The 23,673-nt window shown below is 52.1% G+C and overlaps 2 protein-coding genes across 2 annotated transcripts; one reads left to right on the top strand and one right to left on the bottom strand.

Moving 5' to 3' along the window:
* Nucleotides 1-9,796: 9,796 nt before the first annotated feature.
* On the top strand, nt 9,797-14,324 carry SHFL (shiftless antiviral inhibitor of ribosomal frameshifting). The gene is made up of 8 exons (XM_024745994.1): nt 9,797-10,125; nt 10,593-10,716; nt 10,904-10,953; nt 12,315-12,353; nt 12,483-12,632; nt 13,115-13,218; nt 13,365-13,519; nt 14,031-14,324. The coding sequence occupies exons 1-8, from the start codon at nt 10,105-10,107 to the stop codon at nt 14,249-14,251; spliced, it is 864 nt and encodes a 287-aa protein (XP_024601762.1). The 5' UTR covers nt 9,797-10,104; the 3' UTR covers nt 14,252-14,324.
* A 157-nt stretch (nt 14,325-14,481) lies between these two features.
* Nucleotides 14,482-23,001, bottom strand: ANGPTL6 (angiopoietin like 6). Its single transcript, XM_024745993.1, has 6 exons — nt 22,932-23,001; nt 17,338-17,920; nt 16,340-16,517; nt 15,590-15,777; nt 15,239-15,509; nt 14,482-14,730 (listed from the first exon to the last, which is right to left on the bottom strand). Exons 2-6 carry the CDS (start codon nt 17,911-17,913, stop codon nt 14,540-14,542), a joined length of 1,404 nt encoding a protein of 467 aa, XP_024601761.1. The 5' UTR covers nt 17,914-17,920; nt 22,932-23,001; the 3' UTR covers nt 14,482-14,539.
* Between the last annotated feature and the right edge of the window lie 672 nt (nt 23,002-23,673).

The following is a 23,673-nucleotide window of genomic DNA, read 5'->3' as shown; positions in this document are numbered from 1 at the left end:
TGATCTTTGATATTACTACTGTAATTGTTTTCTGTTTGTTTAGTATTTTTTAAAATAAATTTAGATTAATTTTTATTTATTTATTTTTGGCTGTGTTGGGTCTTCGTTGCTGTGTGCAGGCTCTCTCTAGTTGCGGTGAGCAGGGACCACTCGTTGTCGCGGTGCACGGGCCTCTCACTGCGGTGGCCTCCCTTGTTGCACAGCACGGGTTCTAGGCACCCGGGCCTCAGTAGCTGTGGCACGCAGGCTTCAGCAGCCGTGGCACGCAGTCTCCAGAGCACAGGCTCAGTAACTGTGGCACACGGGCCCAGCTGCTCCGCAGCATGTGGGATCTTCCCGGACCAGGGATCGAACCCACGCCCCCTGCATTGGCAGGTGGACTCCCAACCACTGTGCCACCAGGGAAGTCCCTGTATTTTTTTTTAGAAGTTTTTTATTTAATTTATTTATTTTTGGCTGTGTTGGGTCTTCGTTGCTGTGCATGGGTTTTCTCTAGGTGCGGTGGGCAGGGGCTACTCTTCGTTGTGGTGTGTGGGCTTTTCATTGTGGTGGCTTCTCTTGTTGCAGAGCACGGGCTTCAGTAGTTGTGGTGCATGGGCTCAGTAGTTGTGGCTTGTGGGCTCTAGAGCGCAGGCTCAGTAGTTGTGGCGCACGGGCTTAAGTTGCTCCGTGGCATGTGGGATCTTCCCAGACCAGGGCTCGAATCTGTGTCCCCTGCATTGGCAGGCGGATTCTTAACCACTGCACCACCAGGGAAGTCCTAAGCATAGCTTTTAAATGCACTGGGAAATGAAAAAATTCATGTGACTCACTTTATTGTGATATTTGCTTTACTGCAGTGATCCTGAACCAAACCTGTAATATCTCCGAGGTATGCCTGTAATCCAAAAGAAGGCAGGAGAGGAAAAAAAAAAATAGAGAAGAATAAAGAAACAAAGGAGACCAACAGAAATAAACAATAAAATGGTAGGGAATTCCCTGGCGGTCCAGTGGCTAGGACTCAGTACCTTCAATGCCAGGGCCTGGGTTCGATGTCTGGTTGGGGCACTAAGATCCTATATGCTGCTCAGCACGGCCAAAATAATAATAATAATAATGATAAAATGGTAGACCTAAATTCAACCAAATCAAACTTTGAGATGATGACAGTCCCAGCAAACATCACGATTGCCACCTTGTGAGAAACCTTGACGCAAAGGCACTTTGTTAAGTGATGCCCAGATTCCTGACTCAAGGAAACCACAAGATAATAGAGGTTTGTTGTTTCAGCCATTAAATATGGGGACAACTTGTTACGCAGCACTAGATAGCTAATACAGTGGCTACATTTGGAAAAGAGCGTGCCACCACCTGGGTCCTGTCCAACATCTCTGGGCTGTTTAAGACCTCTCAATGAACCTATCTCCCTCCTTACTCTCCTCAGAGACCTGATTTCACTGCCCTGCTCAAGCATGGCCAAGTTATATTGGTCACCCGATGGCCCATAATGAGTAGGTGAAGAAGGGAGGATTTGATCCCAGGACTGTCTCACTCCAGATCTTGAGTGCTTGGTCATGCATCTTGCTTCTCTAGATATGGTAGGAGACAAAAATGAGACATGTCTTAAGAATAATAACCAGTGGTCCAGTGGTTGGGACTCTGCACTTTCACTGCTGAGGGCCTGGGTTCAATCCCTGGTCGGGGAACTAGAATCCCACAAGCCATGCGGCACAGCCGAAAAACAAATGATAATCATAGTTTCCTTCTTGCTCTCCACATACCCGCCACTGTCTCCATTGTCTTGCAGCCACTAACAATAAACTTTCACATGACTCTCTGCCATTACAATGTCAGCTCCTTGCAGGAAAGGAATTTGTGTCTGTTTTCCTTGCTCCCAGAGCAATGCCAGGTGCTCAGCATTTATTGAATAGACAAGAACCAGTGTCTTCTCACTGCCTGGGCACCTCTACTAGGTCTGGGGTGGACACTGGAAAGTTGCCTTTTAGTAAGTCCCCAGTGAGGCCCTGATGCTCTGGAGAGTTTGAGAACTCCTAGTTCAGTTCTTCCCCCCTTCCCCACCCAACCTCAGGGCCAATAGCTTCTCATGCCACACATACCACCTCCTTGTGGAATACTGCCCACATGCTCCCTCCTCCCCCAACCTGGACATCTATAGGGAACGTTATGATTGCTTATTTTTTACTGGTGCCCCTGAGGCATCCTTGAAGGCAGAGTAGGTATATTCTGTGTCTCATTCTCTCACTTAATCCTACAATAGGCATGAGTGCTATGATCCCATTTTACAGATGAGCCAACAAAGGGCTTAAGTGGGGTCAGCCATGGGCAGAGAGGTATCTTGGGACTCTGGTCTTGAGATGGGCTGGGACCTGGGACCCTTTGCTGCAGTGCTTAAATCTGGACAAACCTCGAGCAACAAAATACAAAGAAACTATATGGGACGAAAAATAACTGCGTGCATGAGCAGTTGGGGAAAGTTATGGACAAAAAGATAGAAAAGACGAAAAAGACTCAACTGCCACTTCTGAAGAGCCTGGACCAAAAACAGGACATTGGGAGCAAAAGCGGGGTACTGAGCATGCCCCCTGCACACAACACCACCAAAGGGGTGGGCAAAACACCTAAGCCACCCCTCCAGCTCGACCCCTGGACACACCCTCACCCTCACTGCATATAAGAACAAGCTTCCCCCCTTCAGGGAGCAAGCAAGCAAGGGGACCTGTTGTTTGTTCTCGCTGCCCCGGCTGCTGCAGCAGGGGCCCCAATAAAGCCTTGCGTGAATTTTTTGTCTGGCCTCTAGTCCGTTTCTATTGATTGGGGAAGGCCAAGACCACTGGTCAGTATCAGTCTGAACCTGCATCTTGTAACAAGAGTCGAAACAAACATTTATTGAGCACCTATTACGTGAAGGCTCTGATCTAAGCACTTCACACACATGAATGCTTTTCTTCTCCCAGCAACTCTAGGAGATGAGGACTGTTTTCTTCCCATTTCCTAAATGACAAAAGGAAGGTACCCAAAGGGTGCATGTCTTCCTTGAGTACCTGGCAACAAAGTTTCTCTTTTGATTCTGAACTCTGTTTGGAAATCGGGATGTTTTTAAGTTACTGTTTTTCTTCAAATATCACCATCGTGAAGTCAGATAGAAAAATAAGTAGCTCAAAGGAAAAAGATCTTGAAGAATATATTGGGTTAGCCAAAAAGTTCATTTGGGTGTTCCCGTAAGATGTTATGGAAAAACCTGAAGAAACTTTTTGGCCAATCCAATCCATCAAATTTAATGAGGCTTATCCTAGGAGCAGGGCAATGAGGAGTTACCATCCCTTCCTTTATTATTTTTGTTGTTGTTGTTAATCATACATGAAGATCTAGCAAAAAGATTCCCCAAAAGGCAGGCATATGGGAAAGAAAATGTGATGCCCCATCCAAATCCCCCCCCCCCGCAAGGAACCAGAACTGTCCATGGTTTGCTTGCCCACCCTGTGTCCTCTTTCCTGCAGTTTATGGTCACCTCTATGGCCACAGGCAAAACTATAACTTAAGGTTTTATTTTCCTATGTATATAAAGACTTCCTCTTTCTAAAACAAATATTTCTTAGTGTTTAACTTTTTTTTTAAGAACAAGCACACTTAATTTTTGCAATCAGAAAAAAAAAAGGCAGAGTGTCCTGTGTTTTTAGGGGGGGGCTATCCACAAATTTGAAATTTCAAAATGTGAAATATAAAGAAATGAAGTCACCTGGCCACCCCAGCTCCCAGAGCTAAGGGGACCTCATGAACTTTCCCGATACTTTCCCTGTGAACTTTCCAGAACGTGGGATCAATAATTAACTGTGGGTATTTCTGCTGCCAGGAGCAGACACGGGGCCACCAGGCCCAGGGCTGGAGCAGAGAACTGTTTTCCCACAGTTAATGCCTTAGGAAAAGCAACATAACCAAGGTGGTGTGGTCATAAAAATAGCTACATGCTCCTTGGAGGGTTACTATGTTTTGCATCCTCTAAATCCCATAAGAATATAATGCAAGCCATATATGTAATTTAAAATTTTCTAGCCGTCACATTAAAAAGGCAAAACAAAACCAGTGAAATTAATTATAATAATTTTATTTAGCCCAATATATCCAAAATACCATTTCAACATGAAATCAGTACAAAAAGTCAATGATGTGTTATTTCACATAAATCTTCAAAATCCAGCGTGCATTTGACGCTGATGGCACATCTGATTAGGACCTGCCACGTTTCAAGAGCTCAAATGCCACATGTGACCAGTGGCTACCCTTTCAGACAGCCCAGTTCTAAATGGTTTATCTATATTAACTTATGGAACCTTCACAATAACTCTATTCCCATTTCAGAGATGGGGAAACTGAGGCCCAGAAAGGCAAAGAAATTGCTCAAAGAGCTAGGAATGGACTCAAACCCAGACTGTCTGGTTCCAACGTGTGCCCTCTTGACCTCTATACTTCTCATCATCAATTCCAGCTGGAAGGAGCATTGCGGTCAGCTGGCCTGAGTTCAAGTCCTGACTGTGCCACCTATAAGCCAGGTGCCTGCATGATTTGCTTAATTGCTCTGAAATGCAGATTCCTCATCTGAAAAAGGGACACTGGCACCTAGCCAGAAGGCTGAGGGATGACTTGATAGCCTAAAGCCTGGAGGACACCCCACAGAGAGCCTGGCACCCAGCTGGCCCCTGGGTACGCTCAGGCTCTTTTAGCCGCTGCGATTTCTCCACTCACCAAGTTCATTTGAGCAGAGTCCCAAACAAGCTACCCAACTTTTGCACATAATGCATTCTTGGAAACATGTTTGAATGTGACTTCGCAAAACTTGAACAATAGATTTCTGCGCTGTAAAGGACATTCCATTTACTAAGGACTGCACAGATTATGAAATCCCAAATTACTTCTCACCTCTTAGGTGTCATTGTCAAAGATAGATATCCAGGGTTTCGTACATGTTATTTTAAAACGTAATTGGATTTGTCTTATTGTGTATTTTCTTGGTTCTCATTACAAAAGTTATGGATGCTTGTTGCAAAAAAAACCCCAAAAATTTGATTGTTAGAGAAATATGCCATGTGGAAAGTAAAGGTGTTGTGGAGATCCACATGCAGAAATGCACACAAATGGTTTGTGTGTGTGCCCAGGGAGGGTCATCAGCGAGGCCCCAGATGTCAAAGCATCAGAATACGAAAGTTGAAAGAGACAATTAAAATAGCACACAATCTTCTGAAATTTCATGGGCGCGGGCACACACACAGGAATAATGAACTACGAGGATGAAAAAATTTTTTCTGTTATTAATAGTAAAAAAACAAATACTGATCAACCATGCTAGAGAAAAGATAAACTATCTTTGTATTCTCTCTATAGAAAACATTACAAATCATTGTCATATGAAGAGTCAATTAAAGAGTACATAGCCATAGGACTTCCCTGGCGGCGCAGTGGTTAAGAATCTGCCTGCCAACGCAGGGGACATGGGTTCAAGCCCTGGTCTGGGAAGATCCCACATGCCGCGGAACAACTAAGCCCGTGTGCCACTACTACTGAGCCTTCGCTCTAGATCCCACGTGCCACAACTACTGGGCCCACGTGCCTAGAGCCCGTGCTCCGCAAGAAGAGAAGCCACTGCAATGAGAAGCCTGCGCACCGCAACGAAGAGTAGCCCCCACTCACCGCAACTAAAGAAATCCCACGCGCAGCAACGAAGACCCAACGCAGCGAAAAATTAAAAATATAAATACATAAATGTACAAAAAAGAAGAGTACATATCCATAAAATGTGGGGGAAAAGTTTGGAGAGGCATGTCTGATAGCTAATTAATAAAAATATTTTGTTATTTAAAAAAACAGCACACAATGCTTTAGTAAGTGTTGCCGAGTTGCCCTCTCCAAAGGTTCTACCAAGGGATGCCCTTTCCAACCAACGGTTTGGAGATTTCCCATTTCCCAACATCTCCAATTCTGGGCATCCCCAAATTTCTTCATTTGGTTAAACTGAGGGGGGACTTCCCTGGCGGTCCAGTGGTTAAGACTCCTTGCTTCCACTGTAGTTGGCACGGGTTCTATCCCTACTCAGGGAACTAAGACCCTGCATGCCACGCAGCATGGTCTAATTAATTAATTAATTAATTAAACTGAGGGGGAAATTGACTAGGTTGCAAAAAGTACACACATGCTTCAATCAGGTCCATTTCCTCCACAATTAAACCTATGGTCACCCAGCATATGCCTCAAAAGGTTCAACTAAAGATCAAGATTTGCTGCTTTGGGCATGAGCTTCCCCTCCCTCCACTCTCCCCCCTGCTCGCTAAGCCGGAGCCATGGTGGCCTATAGATTTCTGCAATAGACCCTGCCCCATCCCACCTCAGGGCCTTTGCACTTGCTGCTCTTTCTGCCCTGCACCTCTTCACCTAGTTAGTTCCTATTCATCCTTTGGAGGGCCCCCCTTGAGCAGGTTCTTGAACCTGTCTTCCCTTTTGTAATAATATTACCCCCATTATAGGATTGCTATGAGGATCAAATGAGATACATAGTTCAAAACACTTGACACAGTGTTTCAGAAAGTGTTAAGATTTCAGTTCATTGGGACTTCTCTGAAGGTCCAGTGGTTAGGACTCAGAGCTTTCCTGCCGTGACCCACAGTTCAATCCCTGGTCAGGGAACTAAGATCCTGCAAGCCACGTGGAGCGGTCAAAAAAAAATTCAGTTCAAGAGGCGCCTCCTCCATGAAGCCCTCCCTGACCACCCTACCCAGTTCAGGGTCCCACGTGTTGTCCTTTCTCATGGATCTCTCAATTTCTCTTTTTTGGTACATATCATAAATATAATTAAATAACTACTTGTGATATCATGTGCTTCATGTTTCTCTTTCCCATTAAGACCATGACTCCAGAAGGGCAGAAATGGTGCCAGACACCACGCCTGCCGGATAGGAGGCACCTGATGCATGTCTGTCAAATTAATGAATGGATGGATCAAATGGGCTCCATCTTTGACTCAATTATACTAAAGTGTCAGAGGCTACACTTCTTATCACTGTTATCAGCACATCCATTTTCTCCCTTTCCACACCTTTTTATAAAGACAAAGGATAAAATGCAGAAATGTTCACACCACTCACTACAACCAAGCTACATCTGGCCAGACAGACCAAGATGGCCACAAAGCTCAAACAGAACTGTTGGTGGGTAGGTAGCGCCCCCATGTGTTCTCTGGGAATCTGTTTTTCTGATCATCTACAAATGCCAAAATTGAATACTCAGGTTGTATCTTTATTTGTCCTTCTGAATTGACTCTCACCCTTCTCCCCCTGCCCTGTGCCCTGACAGGCTAACTGCATGACTGGCTCCCTTACCTTCCTTGCCTGCTGGTGCAGCCAGTGAGAGGCTCCAGCAGGAGATGGGAGGGGAGGAGGGGAGAGAGGGCAGGGTCTTTATTCCCCTCTCCCTAAACATGGTCTGGATCTAGTGACTCAATTTTAACGCACAGGCTGTGGCGGCAGAAGTGATGCTACGTGACTTTCAAGGTGAGGTCTTGGAGATATACAATTTCCACCTGGCTCTCCTTCTCTTGGGTTGCTTGCTCTGTGGAGGCCAGCTGCCAGGTTGGGCGTATCAAGCACAAACAGCCCAAGTAGGGAGGAATTGAGGCATCCCTCCAACAATCAGCACCCACCTGCCAGTCATGTGAGTGAGCCACCACAGAAGCAAGATCCTCCAGCCCCAGTCAAACTTTCAGATGGCTGCAGCCCCAGTCAACAGCTTGACTACGACCTTATGGAAACCCTGAGCCAGAAAGCTCAGTAAAGCCATTGCTGGATTCCCGACCCACAAAAACCGTATGAACTGATAAGTGTTTATTGTTTTAAGCCAGAACATTTGGGGATAATTTGTTATGCAGCAACAGAGAACTACAACACCTGGTAACAAGAGTCCCAGGCTCCCACCTCTACCTGGAACTCTCTTCTCCCACATCCTTCAGGTCTCCACTCAGATGTTACTTCCTGCAGGCTTCCCTAAACTCCCTTTACCCATCTCCCTGCCCCAGTTCATTTTTCATCCTGGCATGTATTCTCTCCTATCCTATTACATATTTGTTTCTTGTCTGTCTCCCCCACTAGAATGCTAGCTTTACGTGGGCAGGGATCTTTGTTTTCTTTGATGCTGCGTCCACAGTGGAACAGTGCCTGGCACAGAGTAAGCTCTCACTGTGGTGGCCATTAGGATGAGAATCTAGCAGACCTGAGTTGTGTAGGGGCTGGATCAGACTCCCACCTGTTTCCTGCCTGCTCTGTGCCCACCCTGACCAAGGGGTGGGACGTAGCTGTGACCTCCCCCTCCACTGGGTAAGTAGTAATTGGCAACTATACTGGGAGAGCCCCTCCACGTCTCCCCACTTCCCTCAGGATAAAATCCCAGGTCCTCTGCGCTGCCTATACCACCCCCCGTTCCCTGCCTGAAATCCCACCACTCAGCACAAAGAACCATGAACTGTTTACATGCATCCCAGGGAGGGGTGCATAGACCCCACAAACAAAACTTTGGGGTTCAGGTAGGAAACATTAGAACATTTTTTTAATCTTTTTTTTAAAGTTTGCTAAGGAATATCATTATGTAATAAATACATTATTATAAAGTGATCTACAGAATCTCTTAGTATAACTGTATTTGTATATAATTTATAAACAAATATCCCTCTGGGGGTTGAGCTTCAACATTTTTACTGATAGAGGTGCATGTTGAAAAACAGTTTCAGGGGCTTCCCTGGTGGCGCAGTGGTTGAGAGTCAGCCTCCCCCAACCCAAAAAAAAAAAAAAAAAAAATAGAAAGAAAGAAAAACAGTTTTAGGAGTCATTTATCCTAATGCAATTTTGCCACCCCCAGAGGACATTTGGCAACGTCTGGAGACATTTTCAGCTGTCATGACTGGGGCAGGGGTGCCACTGGCATCTAGTGGGTTGAGGCCAGGGATGCTGCTAAACATCCTACGATGCACACGGCAGGCCCCCACCACAGAGAACCATCCAGCCCAAAATGCCAATATTGCTGAGGTTGAGAAGCCCTGGCCTAAAGCGCTAGACTCTCTTGATTCTGGGGGTTTTGCACGGCTAGCTGCTTCCTTCCCCCACTCCATTCTTCACCTGCTGAGACTTCACACTTCCAGGACTCCTCCAAGAAGACATTTCTGATGCGGCAAGGCTGGGACAGAGCCCCTCCCCCGCTTGCTGGGTTAAAATTGTCCTGGCCACCCCCCCCGGGGTTCTCAATCTTACGTTTTACAGTGCAAATCCCCTGGAACCCCTAGACAGCCCGATTCTGCAGAACGGCTAGGGACCAGGAATCAGTATTTTTAGCAAGCACCTCCTCCTTCCCTCCAACTGCCTGCCCCTTCATATTTTGCACATAGTAGGTGGCCCAGGGACTAGTTGAATGTCTACAGCATGCCAGGAGCTACTAAGTGCTCTACCCGGGGACTCGAATCCTGGCACACGCACGCGCGCGGACACGCGCACACACACACACACTCCAGGATGTAGCCACTATCATCATCCCCATCTTACAGAGGAGTAAACTGAGGTTCAGAGAGGGGACGTGGCGAGGTAAGAGGCTCAAAGTGAGAAAGGGGTCCAGGTCCTAATTAGCGCCTGATTCCTGGGGGAGAGGAGGGGACAGAGCGATGGACTGGGGGAGCACGAGCTAGCGGGGGCCGGGAGACACACCGCGGCCTTCAGATGCGGCCCCGCCCCCACGAGGGACGTGAAGACGCGGACCCCGCGCAGCGTGGGGACATGTGACCGACTGCAGAGGCCGCGCCGCCTCCCCCGCCCGAGGTCTGCGCGCTCCGCCGCAGGGTGCAGATCGGGGGCGCCCGCCTGGGTTTGGGGCGCAAGAGCAGAGGTGGAGCCAGGGCGGAGCCAGCGCGCCCCGTCCCCCCTCTTTCCAATCGAAAGCGAAACGGAGGGCTGGAAAGGAAGGGCGGAGCCGGCCTGGAGGCCCCGCCCCCTGCCCTGAGAGGCAGCTGGACAGACGGGCGCGCCCAGGTAGGGGGGCGCTGAGCGCCCAGTGCGGACCGTCGCGGGGACCGGCGCCGCCACCATGTCTCAGGAAGGTGTGGAGGTAGGAGAAGGCTACAACTGGGCCGGGGGCCCGCGAGAGATGCTGGGGAGGAGCCGGGGGACGCGGAGGGGGCTTCGCAGTTCCTGGGGACTCCATCCGAAACCTAGACCTTCCCCCAGGCTGGCACTCGTCCGCCTCAGAAAGGAGAGTGACCGCCACATGCCCCAGAGCGAAATGCGGCCTCCTCGAGGAAAAGCGGGGGCTGCTGGGTCAAGGGTCAGAGGCCAGGGGTTACCTGGCCGGCCTCCTCCCTTAGCCTGGGACGTTCGCCTTAGTCCGCTCCCTCCCCCAGTGCCCTGTGGGGACTTTGGCTTTTTCCAGGAAATGCAGTAGAGGGATTGGGGGGGTGGGGTGCGGAGGCTAAAACCAAGGGTCAAGTTCAGGCCGTGAAAAAGGATGCCTAGGGATGGGGGAGGGGCAATCGCGCCTCTCCTTCCTCCATCTGAGCCCCTGTCTCCCCACCCCAGCTGGAGAAGAGCGTCCGGCGCCTCCGGGAGAAGTTTCATGGGAAGGTATCCTCCAAGAAGGCGGGGACTCTGATGAGGAAGTTTGGCAGCGACCATACCGGAGTGGGGCGCTCCATCGTGTACGGTGAGCAGGCGGGGGTCCTGCCTGCAGGGGGTTCCGCTGGGGAGCGGGGAGGGGGTGTGGTCTCTGCTGAGGGTAGGAAGAGGCGATGAGATAATCTCTTTGGGGGGTGGTCTGTATCGGGTTCGGGCCCTGAAACTCCCACAAGATCTTTCAAAGGCCTTTCACTTACACTTACTCTCCCCACCAGGGGTAAAGCAGAAAGATGGACAGGAACTGAGTAATGACCTGGATGCCCAGGTAAACTGCGCCCTCCCCTCAAAAGATGTGGTAAGGGGAGGGAGAACAGAAGGGTCAGGCTCATCCATGGTGAGCCCCCTCTGTGCCTTGACAGTCCACAACTCATGGTCTAGCCTCATTCACTTATGCACCTCTCAGTCGTGTATCTGGCCAGGGAGCCTGCACACAGTAGATGCTCATTACATGCTGACTGTATTAAATGGAAGAGAGAGACAAGAAACTAAGCAGTGAAACGAATCAGGATTGTCGTTATAGAGGAGCCAAAGAGATCAGGGAAAGCTTCCTGGAGGAGGTGGTACCAAGTTCTTCAAGACTAAGGAGGAGTGACCTCTGGGAAGGGGAGGGGTTGGAGAGGGTCTTCCTGGAAGAGGGGTGGCATGACAAAAGGAACATACAGACAGGCTGGGATGAGCAGGAGAACAGAGAGGAGAGAGGGGCAGGGGAGCCCATGTGAATGAATGAATGAATGAATGAAAGGCTTTGCATGGCCACTTTGCCCCTTAGATGGCTTTGGTGGCTGGCGTACCGGTTGGCCTGCCTGAAACACCCAGCACAGAGTTGTTAAAGAGTATAATAAAGTACGTATTATACCCTTAACATTTATATACATATAATGAGTATGATAAAAATAGCAAAGAGTATCATTGATTGAGCACTTCCCCTGCGGCAGGACTCCAGGAATATTACCTGTTGACTTACTTCATTGCCACAGGTCCTGTGAGACAGGTCCTATTACTTATCACGTTCATTTTACAGATGAGAAAATTGAGACACAGGGTGATGACGTCACTCACCCGGTTCCTGCTGAATGCAGGTGGCAGCTGGGATTTGAACCCAGGCCACCAAGAGTCAGAACCTGGGCTCTTAGATGTCCCTCATTAGGAGGAGTGGCTTGGCCACACCCCCCACAGCTGGAAGTGATGAAGCCAGGGTTTCAACCTGCATCCATCTGAATCCGGAGCTCAAGCACTTAACCTAAAGCAGCATGGCCTCAAAGAGGTGACCTCTCACAATGCCAGCAAGTGTGTGGCATTCATTGGCAGGAAGGGAGCGTGGGGTCCAGCCTGTTCCGCCATGCTCACTCAGGGTAATCTCAGGCAAGCCCTCTCCCGGCGCTGGGCCTCAGTATCCCCGTCTGAGCAATGGGGATGACAGGTGTGCCCACCTCCCAGGGTTGCTATAAGGACCACTGAGGTCACACATCCTGCCCTCAGGAAGTGCATGCTGCTCAATCAACTCCTCCTGAGTTAGGGACACTCTACTCTTACATGGGGCCAGAACCCTCCCCGTGCAGAAGCCCCACCCCCAGAAAAGAGGCGTGAACCACATCTCCAGTTTCTGCCCCTGGTGTTTCCACCCAGGACCCCCCAGAGGACATGAAGCAGGACCGGGACATCCAGGTGAGTCCAGGATGTGGGACAGGGAGGTAAGCAGGGAGGACATCCATTGGGGTGTTCATAGGTGAGGAGGAGGGACATTGTAGGGGCAGGAAGGGGAGAAGAGGGCTGACCACCCTCTCCATTCTGCAGGCGGTGGCGACCTCGCTCCTGCCACTAACAGAAGCCAACCTACGCATGTTCCAACGTGCCCAGGAAGACCTCATCCCTGCCGTGGACCGGCAGTTCGCCTGCTCCTCCTGTGACCATGTCTGGTGGCGCCGCGTGCCCCAGCGGAAGGAGGTGATAACCCAACCTCTGACCTTGGTTCTGTCCCGGCTCCACTCTCCAAAGCCCCACTCTCAGTGTCCAAACCTCTGACCCAAGAACATCAGCCTCTGAGAGCCCAACCCCGGACCTGCAACCTCAGAGATCAACCCCAATCTCAGACCCTAACCCCAACCCACTGAGCTGGACTTTTCAACTTGACATTCAACTTGAGAAGCTCAACTCTTATGCCGGAGCCTGACCTCTGACTACACAGTTTGACAGCTACCACAGAAATCAAACCTGACTCCCAAACCACAACCCCAAATCTGGCTTCTGAACCCCCTGACCAGTGGTATGCTTCTGGTAAATGCCTAATAACCGGCTCTCGTGGGGCAGAGGCACCCCCAGATTTACAGTGTTTGCCAATTTCCATAGTGTAAATCTCGATCTGGCTAACATCAGGCTATCACTGCTCACCTCTGACAGCGAGCCTGCCCCTCTCTCCGCACCCCCAGGTGTCCAGATGCAGGAAATGCCGGAAGCGCTACGAGCCGGTGCCCAGTGATAAGATGTGGGGCGTGGCTGAGTTCCACTGCCCGAGATGTCGGCACAACTTCCGGTGAGGGCACAACTTCCGGTGAGGGCGCTGACCCCACCCCCACCTCCCATCCTCGGCCCTGCCCCACCCCAGCCTTGCCCCTCCCTGCCCTGGCCCCACCCTGGCCCAGCTGGCCCTTGGACCCTCACGGCCCTGCCCGCCCCCAGGGGCTGGGCACAGATGGGGTCCCGGTCCCCCTGCTACGGGTGCGGCTTCCCCGTGGATCTGACACGGATCCTCCCTCCACGCTGGGACCGGGACACAGATCGCCGCAGCACCCACACCCACTCCTGCTCAGCTGAGGACTGCTACAATCGGCGAGGTGAGGGCCTGGCGTGTCCCCATGGCCTACCCCCCCATTCCGGGCATACATCTCTGAGCCTTTAAGAACCAAGGTCTCTGCCTGCTTCTTCCGCATACCTCCTAAGGCCTCAGTCCTGGAGGCCTTTTCATCTCCCACTGCAACGGCCCCTCCTTCCACATCTTCCACGGGCCTCCAGCCTCCTTACCTCCCCTCCTAACACCCACCTCCCATGGTGTCATCCACCTTCCATGTCTCCTCACATAAAGTTCTGTGGTTTCACTCTGGTGGCCCACACCCCAGTGTCCTGTGGACTCTGCCCCTGTGGTCTCTGTGTTCTTGGCTCCTGTTGTGTCCTCTGTAGTCTCAGGTGATGCCCATGTCCCTGGGTCTCCTGTGGCTTCAACACCTGTGACTTTCACCTCTGAATTTCCTGTAGCTCTGGCCCCAGAGCCTGTAGCCTCAGCCCCTCCCCTCCCCAGAGCTCCCCGTGGCCTCAAGCCCCACGACCTCAGAACCTCTCCCTCCCCAGAGCCCCACGTGCCTGGGACGTCCTGCGCACACCCCAAGAGTCGGAAGCAGAACCACCTGCCTAAAGTCCTGCACCCCAGCAACCTCCACATCAGCAGTGGCTCCACTGTGGCCACCTGCCTGAGCCAGGGGGGACTCCTGGAAGACCTGGACAACCTCATTCTGGAGGACCTGAAGGAGGAGGAGGAAGAGGAGGAGGACGAGGGCAGGCACGGGGAGTGACCCCTGCCAGGTGCAGATGCAAACCAGACACGGTCTGTGCATATTTTGTGTTCTTATAAAATACGAGCTCAAACGGAGATCTAAATGCCCTTGGGGAGCCGTCTGGGTCCAAGATGCTGGCAGGGGGATTCCTGGGTCCTGTTTTCAGGGTCCTGGGGAGCAGATCCACAACGAGAAGAGGTCTGTGGGACGCGGCACACACTGAGTCACAAAGGAGGTGTGGCCAGGACAACTTGGGCTCCTACGGACACACATCCCCTGTGACCTGGGGGACAGATGAACAGATGGTCACAGCCTCAGGGGCCTGATCAGCATGGCAGCCTTCTTGAGAGAGTAAGCCCCACCACGAAACTCGGCCCAGTAAACGCCGTCCTGGTAACGGCTACGGTAGTGGCCACCACGATGCCACACACCATTGAGGTTGGAGTGGGCACAGGCATGATACCACCAGCCTCCCCGCTGGTACAGGGCGCAGTTACCTGAGGGAAGAGAGAATCCATGTCTTCTCACCAGAATAAAAGCCTCCACCAGCACCTCATTAGTACAAGGCTTTTGCCAGGCATCCTCTGTCCCCATACCTTCTTCAGAGTAATAGCCTTAATTCCTTCCTTATCCCCTTACCAAAGTATAAGTCACATTTTCGCCATCCTTTCTGCAAACTAGGAGCTTTACCTCTCATTCCTTTATCAGGGAAAACAACCTTCTCTACTTCCTTTCTAGAATAAGAGTCCTAGTTCTCATACCTCCCCCTATTCCCCCCACCCCCCACCACCACCTTTCACAAAGGCAGGAGTCCTGACTCTTACTGCCTCATCAGAGAATGAATCTGGACTCCGCACCCCCTCACCAGAATAAGAGTCCTGTCCTCCACTCTCCTGTTTATCCTGATCCTTACCAGAGGAAAGTCTTACCCCACCCCCTTTCATTTCCTCACTAACAGTCTCCTACTCCCTCCCCACCACTACCACCAGAATGAGAGCTCTTTACCAGAATAGGAGTCTCGGTCCCTATCCACGGTGCTGAAAGGCTTGTCATTGTGCCAGGATAGAGAGTCTCCAGCATCTCCGTGGTAATGGCCAAGCCGTAGGCGGTAGTGGTCACTCTCAGGCTCCAGGGAAAAACCATCATAGTGGGCACGTGCCCCGCGACCTCCCCAGTCCTCGAGGAGCACCAGTAGCTCATGGTCCCCATGGCTGGTCAGCTGATGCACAGGTTCAAGGCCCAGCCAGTATTCCCCATCAGGCTGCCCAAAGCCCACCTGGCAGGGCAGGAAAGTCAGGGAGTCAGCAGCAGGTCCCCTTCCCCTGCCCAGCCTTGCCCCCACCCACCTGTGCTCACCTTGTAGTGCTGCCAGGTAGTGAAGAAGTTGACGGAGCCATCTTGCCGCCTCTGGATCACAGTCCAGCCTCCACCTTCCAGCTGTTGCTCACACCATGCTGACAACACATGCCGGCCCACTCGTAGCTCATACACTCCGCTCTGTCCATGGCCTGCCTGGCGGGCCTCTGCACAATCCCGCCATGGGCCTGCGGGCACAGGGATATGGGACAGGCACAACCTGGACCAGTCAACCCTTTACTGGAGTAAGAGTCCTGATTCTCACTGGTCCCCTTACCAGAACAGTCGAACTGCCTCTCCTATCCCCTCTCCAGAATAAGAGCCCCAATACCCCTTTTCTTACCTAAATAAGACTCTAAGTCATTCTTCTCTCACTAAAGCAAATGTGGAGCCTGGGATTCTTAAATTCTCCTTCTATGGTCTCCTCATCAGAATAGAGGTCTTGAACATGGCCCTCTGAATTCCCTCAAATTCTCACCAAAGTGAGAATTCAAAGTCCTGAATCCCCTGCCCTCTTGTCAAAGTAAGAGTACCTCTCTTATTTTCACACCATAGTAAGAATTTTGGTGTTTATCAAAGTAAGAGCCATATCTCCCTGCTCCATTATCAGGATAAAAGCATCATTTCCTCCAGGCCCCCCAGCATGAGAGGAATCTGGCATTAAAGTCCTGACTCATATTTCCCTCTATTCATGCTGCACTGGGAATCTCCTGGCTCCTCACACCCCCAACAGCCCCGCCCTTGTCTTACCTGCTGGCTTGGTAGGGACAGCAGGGTGCCCTGAGGGCACAGGAGAGGCCAAGGGCCCCTGCTGTCTCAGGGTCTGGTCTCTCTGGGATTCTGGGGCTGAGTTCATCCTCCTGCTGGTGTCATTGGTGCCACCTACCAGACTGACTGGAACCACAGGCACCAGGGGCGGTGGCAGGACCTGGGGTAACCAAGAGAGTTAGATGTGATTGCACTAACCCTTATCCCAGGACGCTCTGGGCTCGTAAATCTCCTAGCACCCAGATGGGAAGATCAAGCAGGGGCGTGTGTTGATCTTCCCAAGCCTAGCTCTAGTAGTCAAGAAGAAACAGAGCTGGGCTTAAACTCCTGGTCTGGTGTTAATAGCTTAACCGATCTGTGCCTCCAAACTTTTCGGTGAAGTAGGGATAATATGAGTACATCCAATATTATTAACTTACTGAATCCTCCCAACAACCCTGTAAGTTAGGTACTGTCACAAAGCAACAATTGCTTATTCAAAACCTAAGGTGAGACATAGTCCAGAATTTAGAATAATATAGCAGGAGTTAGAAACAGTAATGCAGGGTCTACCTTTATATTACCTAACACCCCCAACGAGGTCTTTGGTCTTTATCACATATTAATAATATGCTTGATTATAGGATCCTATGGGTATTCATATTAGGTAGATAAGTAAAGACTTGAAGTAGCTACCAGTTGCGTTTTGACCCAAATGAGTTACTGGGGAAGAGGTAGGGGTCCGTTTTTGGAGCTTTTTGTATTTCGGAACTGAGAATCATGGGGTTGGGACTTCCCTGGCGGTCCAGTGGTTAAGATTCGGTGCTTCCACTGCAGGGGGCACGGGTTCGATCCCTGGTCGGGGAACGAAGATCCCGCATGCCCCGCAGCGGGGCCAAAAAAAAAAAAAAAAAAGGGCATGGGGTTTCAGGGGGCCCATCTACTGAAGATGCTCACAAGAAGTGGCTGCTATTTGGGAAGGGAGATAGTTTCAGAGTTACCTGCTGCTGCCCGCCCGCACTCCCCGGGCACAGGCGTTCCAGGCGGGAGATGAGGCCACTCTGCTGGCTGACCAGCTGTGCCAGCTCGCGGAACTTGACGTCCAGCTGGTGGAAGCGGGCGGCTGCGCGCTGCGCCTCGGCCGAGGCGTTCAGCACACGCTCCCCAAGCAGCGCCAGCGCGGCGGCAGGCTCCGCCCCCAGGCCTAGCCCCGCCCCCGGGCCCGCCTCGTGCTGCAGCTGCGCGCGCAGCTGGCCCAGGCGCGCGCTCAGGCCACGGCTCTCCTTGCGCAGCGCGCGCACCTCGCCGGCTACAGCGCCGTCGGCCGTTGCCAGCCGCTGAAGTTCGCGCAGCAGCTCCTCGTGGCGGCCCACTCGCACGCGCAGTGCCGCCACGTCGCTGGCGTTCACGGCCTCCGGAGTTGGGCGCGGAGCCGCCGGCCCGCTCCAGCACACGGCACCTGTGAACTTCTGCGGGGGCAGCACGAAGGTGTAGGTGCAGCGCGGGGCGGCTGCGCGCGCCCACCAAGCGTCCAGCAAGAGCAGCAGCTGCATCGTGAGCAGCCGGGGTGCCGACATGGCGGACCTGCAGGCAGAGGGTGAACGGGAAGGAGGGGGCCCCGGAACCCAGGCTCGACCCCCGACTCTCAAGCTGGGCCATACCTATGTGGTCCCACGCGGGAATGCACAGGTGTACACCTGCGTAGATCAGGGTCCACACACGCCCGCCTCCATCCCTTTCCCAGTCCCGAGGCTGGAGATATGCCAATAGAATCCAGCTCTGGCCTCCCCACTGAGTTCCAGGCGCCCTGCGGGTCAGTGTGTCTCGTCCATTCATTCAGCAAGCATTCTCTGAGTGCTAACTGTGTGCTGGCCTCAGTTCTACGCGCTGGGAATACAGTTGGGAACAAAACACAAAAATCCCTGCCCTGGTGAGCAAGGACCAAATAAACTTAGAATTAACTGAGTGTATTAGACAGCCCTAGGTACTAAAGATAAAAGGTACTTTTAGTAAAAGACAGAGGGGAATTCCCTGGGTGTCCAGTGGTTAAGACTCCCGGCTTCCATTGCAAAGGGCCGGGGTTCGATCCCTAGTCTGGGAACTAAGATCCCGCAACCTGCACGGCGCGGCCAAAGAAACAAACAACTACAAAAAAAAAAACAACCAGTAAAAGACAGAGATTTGGGGATATGTGCAGGGGCAATTTGAGAGGAGGGAAGACTGGAAGAGGTGACAGTTTTGAACAAAGACCTAAAAGAGGTGAGGGAGGAAACCATGGGGGTATCTGGGAGAAAAGAGGTCCCTTGCAGGGTGGAAACCCTATTTCCCATGTCCTCAGACCAAAACTCCAGAGTCATTCATGTCTCTTCATGGCAGATGGAACCCATCAGCCAGGCCTATCAGCTCTTGTGTTTAGACCCTGAATTCCTCCACATTCCCCCCCATTCTCACTCCCTCCCATGATCCCAGCTCAATACACCATCTGGATTTCCTTAGAGCAGCTGCCTGCCAGGTCTCCAGGCTTCCATCCTCAACCTCTGCTCTGATTCTCCCACAGTGGCCAGAGGATACCCGTGAACACCCAAGTCAGGTCACGTCCCTCCTCCTCTGCTCAGGACCTCTGTGGCTTCCTCCTCACTCCGAGGAAAAGCCCAAGTCCTCCCTGCAGCCCACAAGGCCCTGCATGCTCTGCCCAGGCCCCTCCCTGCCCTCCCCTCCTACCATTCACCCTCCCACCCACCGCGCTCACTCTGCTTCAGGCACCCTGGCCTGGCTGTTCCTCAAACACACAAGGGACCCTCCAGCCTCAGAGCCTTTGCACTTGCTGTTTCCACAGCCTGGAATATTCTTCCCTGAATTTATCACAGCTCCCTGTCTCTCCTTATTCAGGTCTCAGCTCAGTTGTCTCCTCCTCAGAAGCCCTCTTTGAGGGACTTCCCTGGTGGCACAGTGGTTAAGAATCCGCCTGCCAATGCAGCGGACACGGGTTCAGTCTCTGGTCTGGGAAGATCCCACATGCCTCAGAGCAACGAAGCCCGTGTGCCACAGCTACTGAGCCTGTGCTCTAGAGCGCGCGAGCCACAACTACCGAGCCCGCGTGCCACAACTACTGAAGCCCATGCTCCTGGAGCCCGTGCTCTGCAACAAAAGAAGCCACCGCAATGAGAAGCCCGCGCACCGCAACGAAGAGTAGCCCCCGCTCACCGCAACTAGATAAAGCCCGCATGCAGCAAAGACGACCCAACACAGCCAAAAATAAATTTAAAAAAAAAGAAGAAGCCCTCTTTGACTACCCCATTTAGAGTTGCCCCTGCTTGGGCACGCCCTAGCACAGTCCGTCTGTTTCATTTTAGCATTTATCACTCTGCAATTGTCTTGTCTGTTTGCCATTGTTTATGATCTGAATTCCTCCACCAAAACATAAGCTCCCAGAGGCTGAGCCTGGGTTTTGTTCACTGCTCTGTCCGCAGTGCCTAAAACAGTGCCAGGCGTCACACACACCCCGCAACACCCACATGCCCCGGGTCTGCCCACACGCCCCGCCCCCGCCAGGTGTTCCCTGGCTCCCACAAGTGAGCTGTATACTTGTGGCCACCAACCCGCGGCCCTGCAGGATCCACACGCGGGCCTCCATTGTCTTCATTCCTGGGGTTCACACACTTGCAGGCTGTCTGATGGGGAAACACATCCCTCCCACGTGCACATGCCAACATTAAGAAAATGTTCTACATGTCCACATGCTGGCCCTGTCCGCGCCAAGATCCACCATATTCCAAACCCACACATCCTGGTGGCCACACAGGCGCATGTCCTGCAGGCTTCATTGTCACACACATTGCCTTGTTCACACACTCTACAAGCATTCCTTGAGCACCTGTTGTGTGTCAGGAGCTGTTCCAGGAGATGGGGACACAGCTGTGACCAACACAGACAAAACCCCTGCCCTTGTGGAGCAGGTTGGGAAAACAGATGTAAGTGCTTAGTAGAAAAACAGGGAAGGGGGTGGGAGACCTGGACTGCGGGTGCATTTTAAATAGAGGAGTCAGACATTACTGAGAAGATGACACTTGAGTGAAGACCTGAAGGAAGAGAGAGAAAGGGAAGAGCATTCAGGCAGAGGGAACAGCAAGTGCAAAGGCCCTGAGGTTGAACCTTACTTGATATTCCCAAGAAATAGCAGGGAAGCCTGTAAGGCTGCAACAGAATGAGTGAGGCGGAGAGCAGGAGGAAGTGATGGGGGCAAAGTGTGCAGGGCCTTGTGAACCTTGAGGAGGATTTGGGGTTTTACTCTGAGTCATGTGGGAATCATGGAGGGTTCTGTGCTGGAGAAAGGCATATTCACTACTGTACTCACACCCCAAGCACTAGCTACCAAGGGCAGAGCAGGGTCCTCTCATTGCCGCCCGCCGCCCAAAGACATCAGGCCCTCCACAACAGGGATGGACCAAACCCGTTTGAACTAGAGTGTGTGTAACACCCACTGCCTTCCAGGATCTCAGCCTGGAGTAAAGAGGAGGTCTGGGGAGTCCCCCAGCCAAACCAAGGCCCAGGTTTCCCAACAGACAGATTCAGCCTCCACCTGCCCTCCCACCCTCCTGCGCTCTCACCTCTCACGACCAAGACCCTGAGTTCAGCAAGGCCCGCAGCAGACACAAGAAGTCCGAGGAGGAGCTGAAGGTCCAGCAGGGCCTCTGAACTGGAGAAGGGGAGAGGCTGGTGGGAGAGCAGGAGGGAGGAGGCTTGGTAACCACCCAGAGCCTGGGACTAGAGCGGTGATGCTGAGCCCAGGAGCTCCAAACTGTAAATATTTAGCATTTCCCATGTGAGAACTGAGGCAGAATTGCCAGACCCTCCTGCCCAGGCCACCAGAGCCTGATAACACAGTTCAGTGCCCTGGACATTCCCCCCACAGCACAGCACAGAGCATGGGAGGCTGCAGGCCCAGGGAGGCTGGGTGGATCCCAGCCTCAGACATAGACAGGCAGACACACACACACACACACACACACACACACACACACAACAGTAGCGAATATCAGCGGCACCTGCAGCCTGTCAGGCATGACTCTAAACTCTACATTTTGTATCTCATTTAATCCTAGCAACCAGAGCTGGTTTCTGTATGTAACCACATTTTACAGCAGAGAACGGAGCCTCAGAGAGGGTGAGCAACTTGCCTGTGGTCACACAGCCAAAGAAAGGATCGGCAATGGTATTCGGCCCAGGTAACATGGCTCCAAAACCCACACACATATACCACAACAGTCATACACACACCTCTGTGTGTGCACATAACAGTAGAGCACAAAGACACACACGGATACCCAATGAGACATGCAAACCACTGCACAAAGCAGCAAAGATAGACAGATGGAATCTGTGTGTGTATATGTGTATGTGTGTGTGTCTGTGGATTTTCCCGGCACAGACAATTACAACAACATAACTGGAGGGAATTCCCTGGGGGTCCAGTGGTTAGGACTCAGCGCTTTCACTGCTGGGGCCCAGGTTCGATCCCTAGTCTGGGAACTAAGATCCCACAAGCCGCGTGGTGCAGTCAAAAAAGATAAATAAATAAAGACACAACTGGAAATAGCACAGATTTAGGAAGCAACTATGTGTTCAAAATGTGGTCACAGGACTTCCCTGGTGGTGCAGTGGTTAAGAATCCGCCTGCCAATGCGGGGGACATGGGTTCGAGCCCTGGTCCAGGAAGATCCCACATGCCACAGAGCAACTACGCCCGTGCGCCACAACAAGTGAGCCTGTGCTCTAGAGCCCTCGAGCCACAGCTACTGATCCCATGTGCCACAACTACTGAAGCCCGCGCGCCTAGAGCCCGTGCTCCACAACAAGAGAAGCCATCACAATGAGAAGCCCGTTCACCGCAACAAAGAGTAGCTCCCACTCGTTGCAACTAGAGAAAGCCTGCGTGCAGCAACGAAGACCCAACGCAGCCAAAAATTAATTAATTAATTAATAATAATAATCTACCTGCCAATGCATGGGATACGGGTTCGATCCCTGGTCCAGGCAGATCCCACATGCCGTGGAGCAACTAAGCCCGTGCGCCACAACTACTGAGCCTGCGCTCTAGAGACCGCGAGCCACAGCTACTGAGCCCACGTGCCACAACTACTAAAGCCCGTGCACTTAGAGCCCGTGCTCTGCAACAAAGAGAAGCCACCACCATGAGAAGCCCGCGAAACGCAACAAAGAGTAGCCCCCGCTCACGCAACTAGACAAAGCCCACACGCAGCAACGAAGACCCAACGCAGCCAAAAATAAATAAATTAATTTAAAAAACAACAACAAAAACTAAAAACAAAATACGGTCACACACGCACACACCACGACTTAAAGGAAAATACCCCGTGGGCTGAGCGTGTCTGTAAATCTGCATCAAGCATGTACACACCCAGGTACACATGGTCACACGCTGGCAAGCGCAGAGACACAAACCAGGCACACGGCGAGCCCCTGATACCCGCCCACAGCCCAGCGCAAGTTTCCATTTATCTCCCACACACACTCTCACATCCTCACACAGGTCAGGTCCTGCAGGGCCGAAAACAGACAGAACAAAGTGACTCACGTAGAGCCCCCACCAGGCTAGGGTCTCCGACTTGTAAGAAGGCCTCCCCGACTAGCAGTCTCCTCCCATTTCCTACAGTCCTGAACTCGTAACCCGAGTGGCCTCCCGGGCTGAAGGAGGAAATGGTCGTCCCAGATCTGAGAGAGGCTGCCAGGCTGGGCTCCCGGCCTGGGCTGGCGCCCCCCCCCCCCCGCCAGGCTGGGCCCCCTCCAGCTTCCCCCACTGGCAGCAGAGAGAGAAGAAACCTCCTAAGTCAAGGAGAGGGGATGACAGGAGGGAGAGAGAGTCAGAGAGACAGAGAAGGAGAAACGTCTGGGAGATCGGGAGAGAGATGGGAGATGGGGATAGAGATGAGAAGAGAGAAATGGGGATAGGGACAGACAGAGAGAGGAGAAAGATGGAAACTTACAGATGATGGAGACAATTTTGGGCAAGTTCAAAGCTGGGGAGAGGGAGACAGAGACAAATGGAACAGGGAGAGAGATGTTGGGGGATCTCTTCCCCCCACCCGAAGGTTCTGGGGAAGAAGCCAGAGGCCTGAGGCCAAGGCTGGGGCTTTGAGCGGAAACTGGGAGGGAGTGAATTATTCACGAAGCTACCGCCTTGCTCTGAATTTCCAGAAGGTGATGTGGAATTTCCATCCCTCAGCCCGTCCGCAGACAGGGCCCCCGCGGGGGACAGCTGGTCCTCAGGACCTGGGGCCTAAATGAGTACCTGCCAAGGTGCTATCCCCTTTTCGGGT

Source organism: Neophocaena asiaeorientalis, unplaced genomic scaffold (genome assembly GCF_003031525.2).
Source record: "Neophocaena asiaeorientalis asiaeorientalis breed wild unplaced genomic scaffold, Neophocaena_asiaeorientalis_V1.1 scaffold357, whole genome shotgun sequence".
Classification (NCBI taxonomy): Eukaryota; Metazoa; Chordata; class Mammalia; order Artiodactyla; family Phocoenidae; genus Neophocaena; species Neophocaena asiaeorientalis.
The sequence above is the reverse complement of the archived record's forward strand: the minus strand, read 5'-3'. Positions and strand labels throughout refer to the sequence as shown.

What these genes read in the sequence shown, in the direction of transcription:
- SHFL (XM_024745994.1), top strand. Translation starts at nt 10,105, where the DNA reads ATGTCTCAGGAAGGTGTGGAG. An exon ending in GGGGCGCTCCATCGTGTACG is followed by an intron (nt 10,717 to 10,903) that starts GTGAGCAGGCGG and finishes TCTCCCCACCAG; the next exon opens with GGGTAAAGCAGAAAGATGGA. An exon ending in AGCAGGACCGGGACATCCAG is followed by an intron (nt 12,354 to 12,482) that starts GTGAGTCCAGGA and finishes TCCATTCTGCAG; the next exon opens with GCGGTGGCGACCTCGCTCCT.
- ANGPTL6 (XM_024745993.1), bottom strand. Translation starts at nt 17,913, where the DNA reads ATGTCGGCACCCCGGCTGCTCACGATGCAGCTGCTGCTCTTGCTGGAC. An exon ending in GTGCGGGCGGGCAGCAGCAG is followed by an intron (nt 16,518 to 17,337) that starts GTAACTCTGAAA and finishes TGGTTACCCCAG; the next exon opens with GTCCTGCCACCGCCCCTGGT. An exon ending in CTACCTGGCAGCACTACAAG is followed by an intron (nt 15,510 to 15,589) that starts GTGAGCACAGGT and finishes CTGCCCTGCCAG; the next exon opens with GTGGGCTTTGGGCAGCCTGA.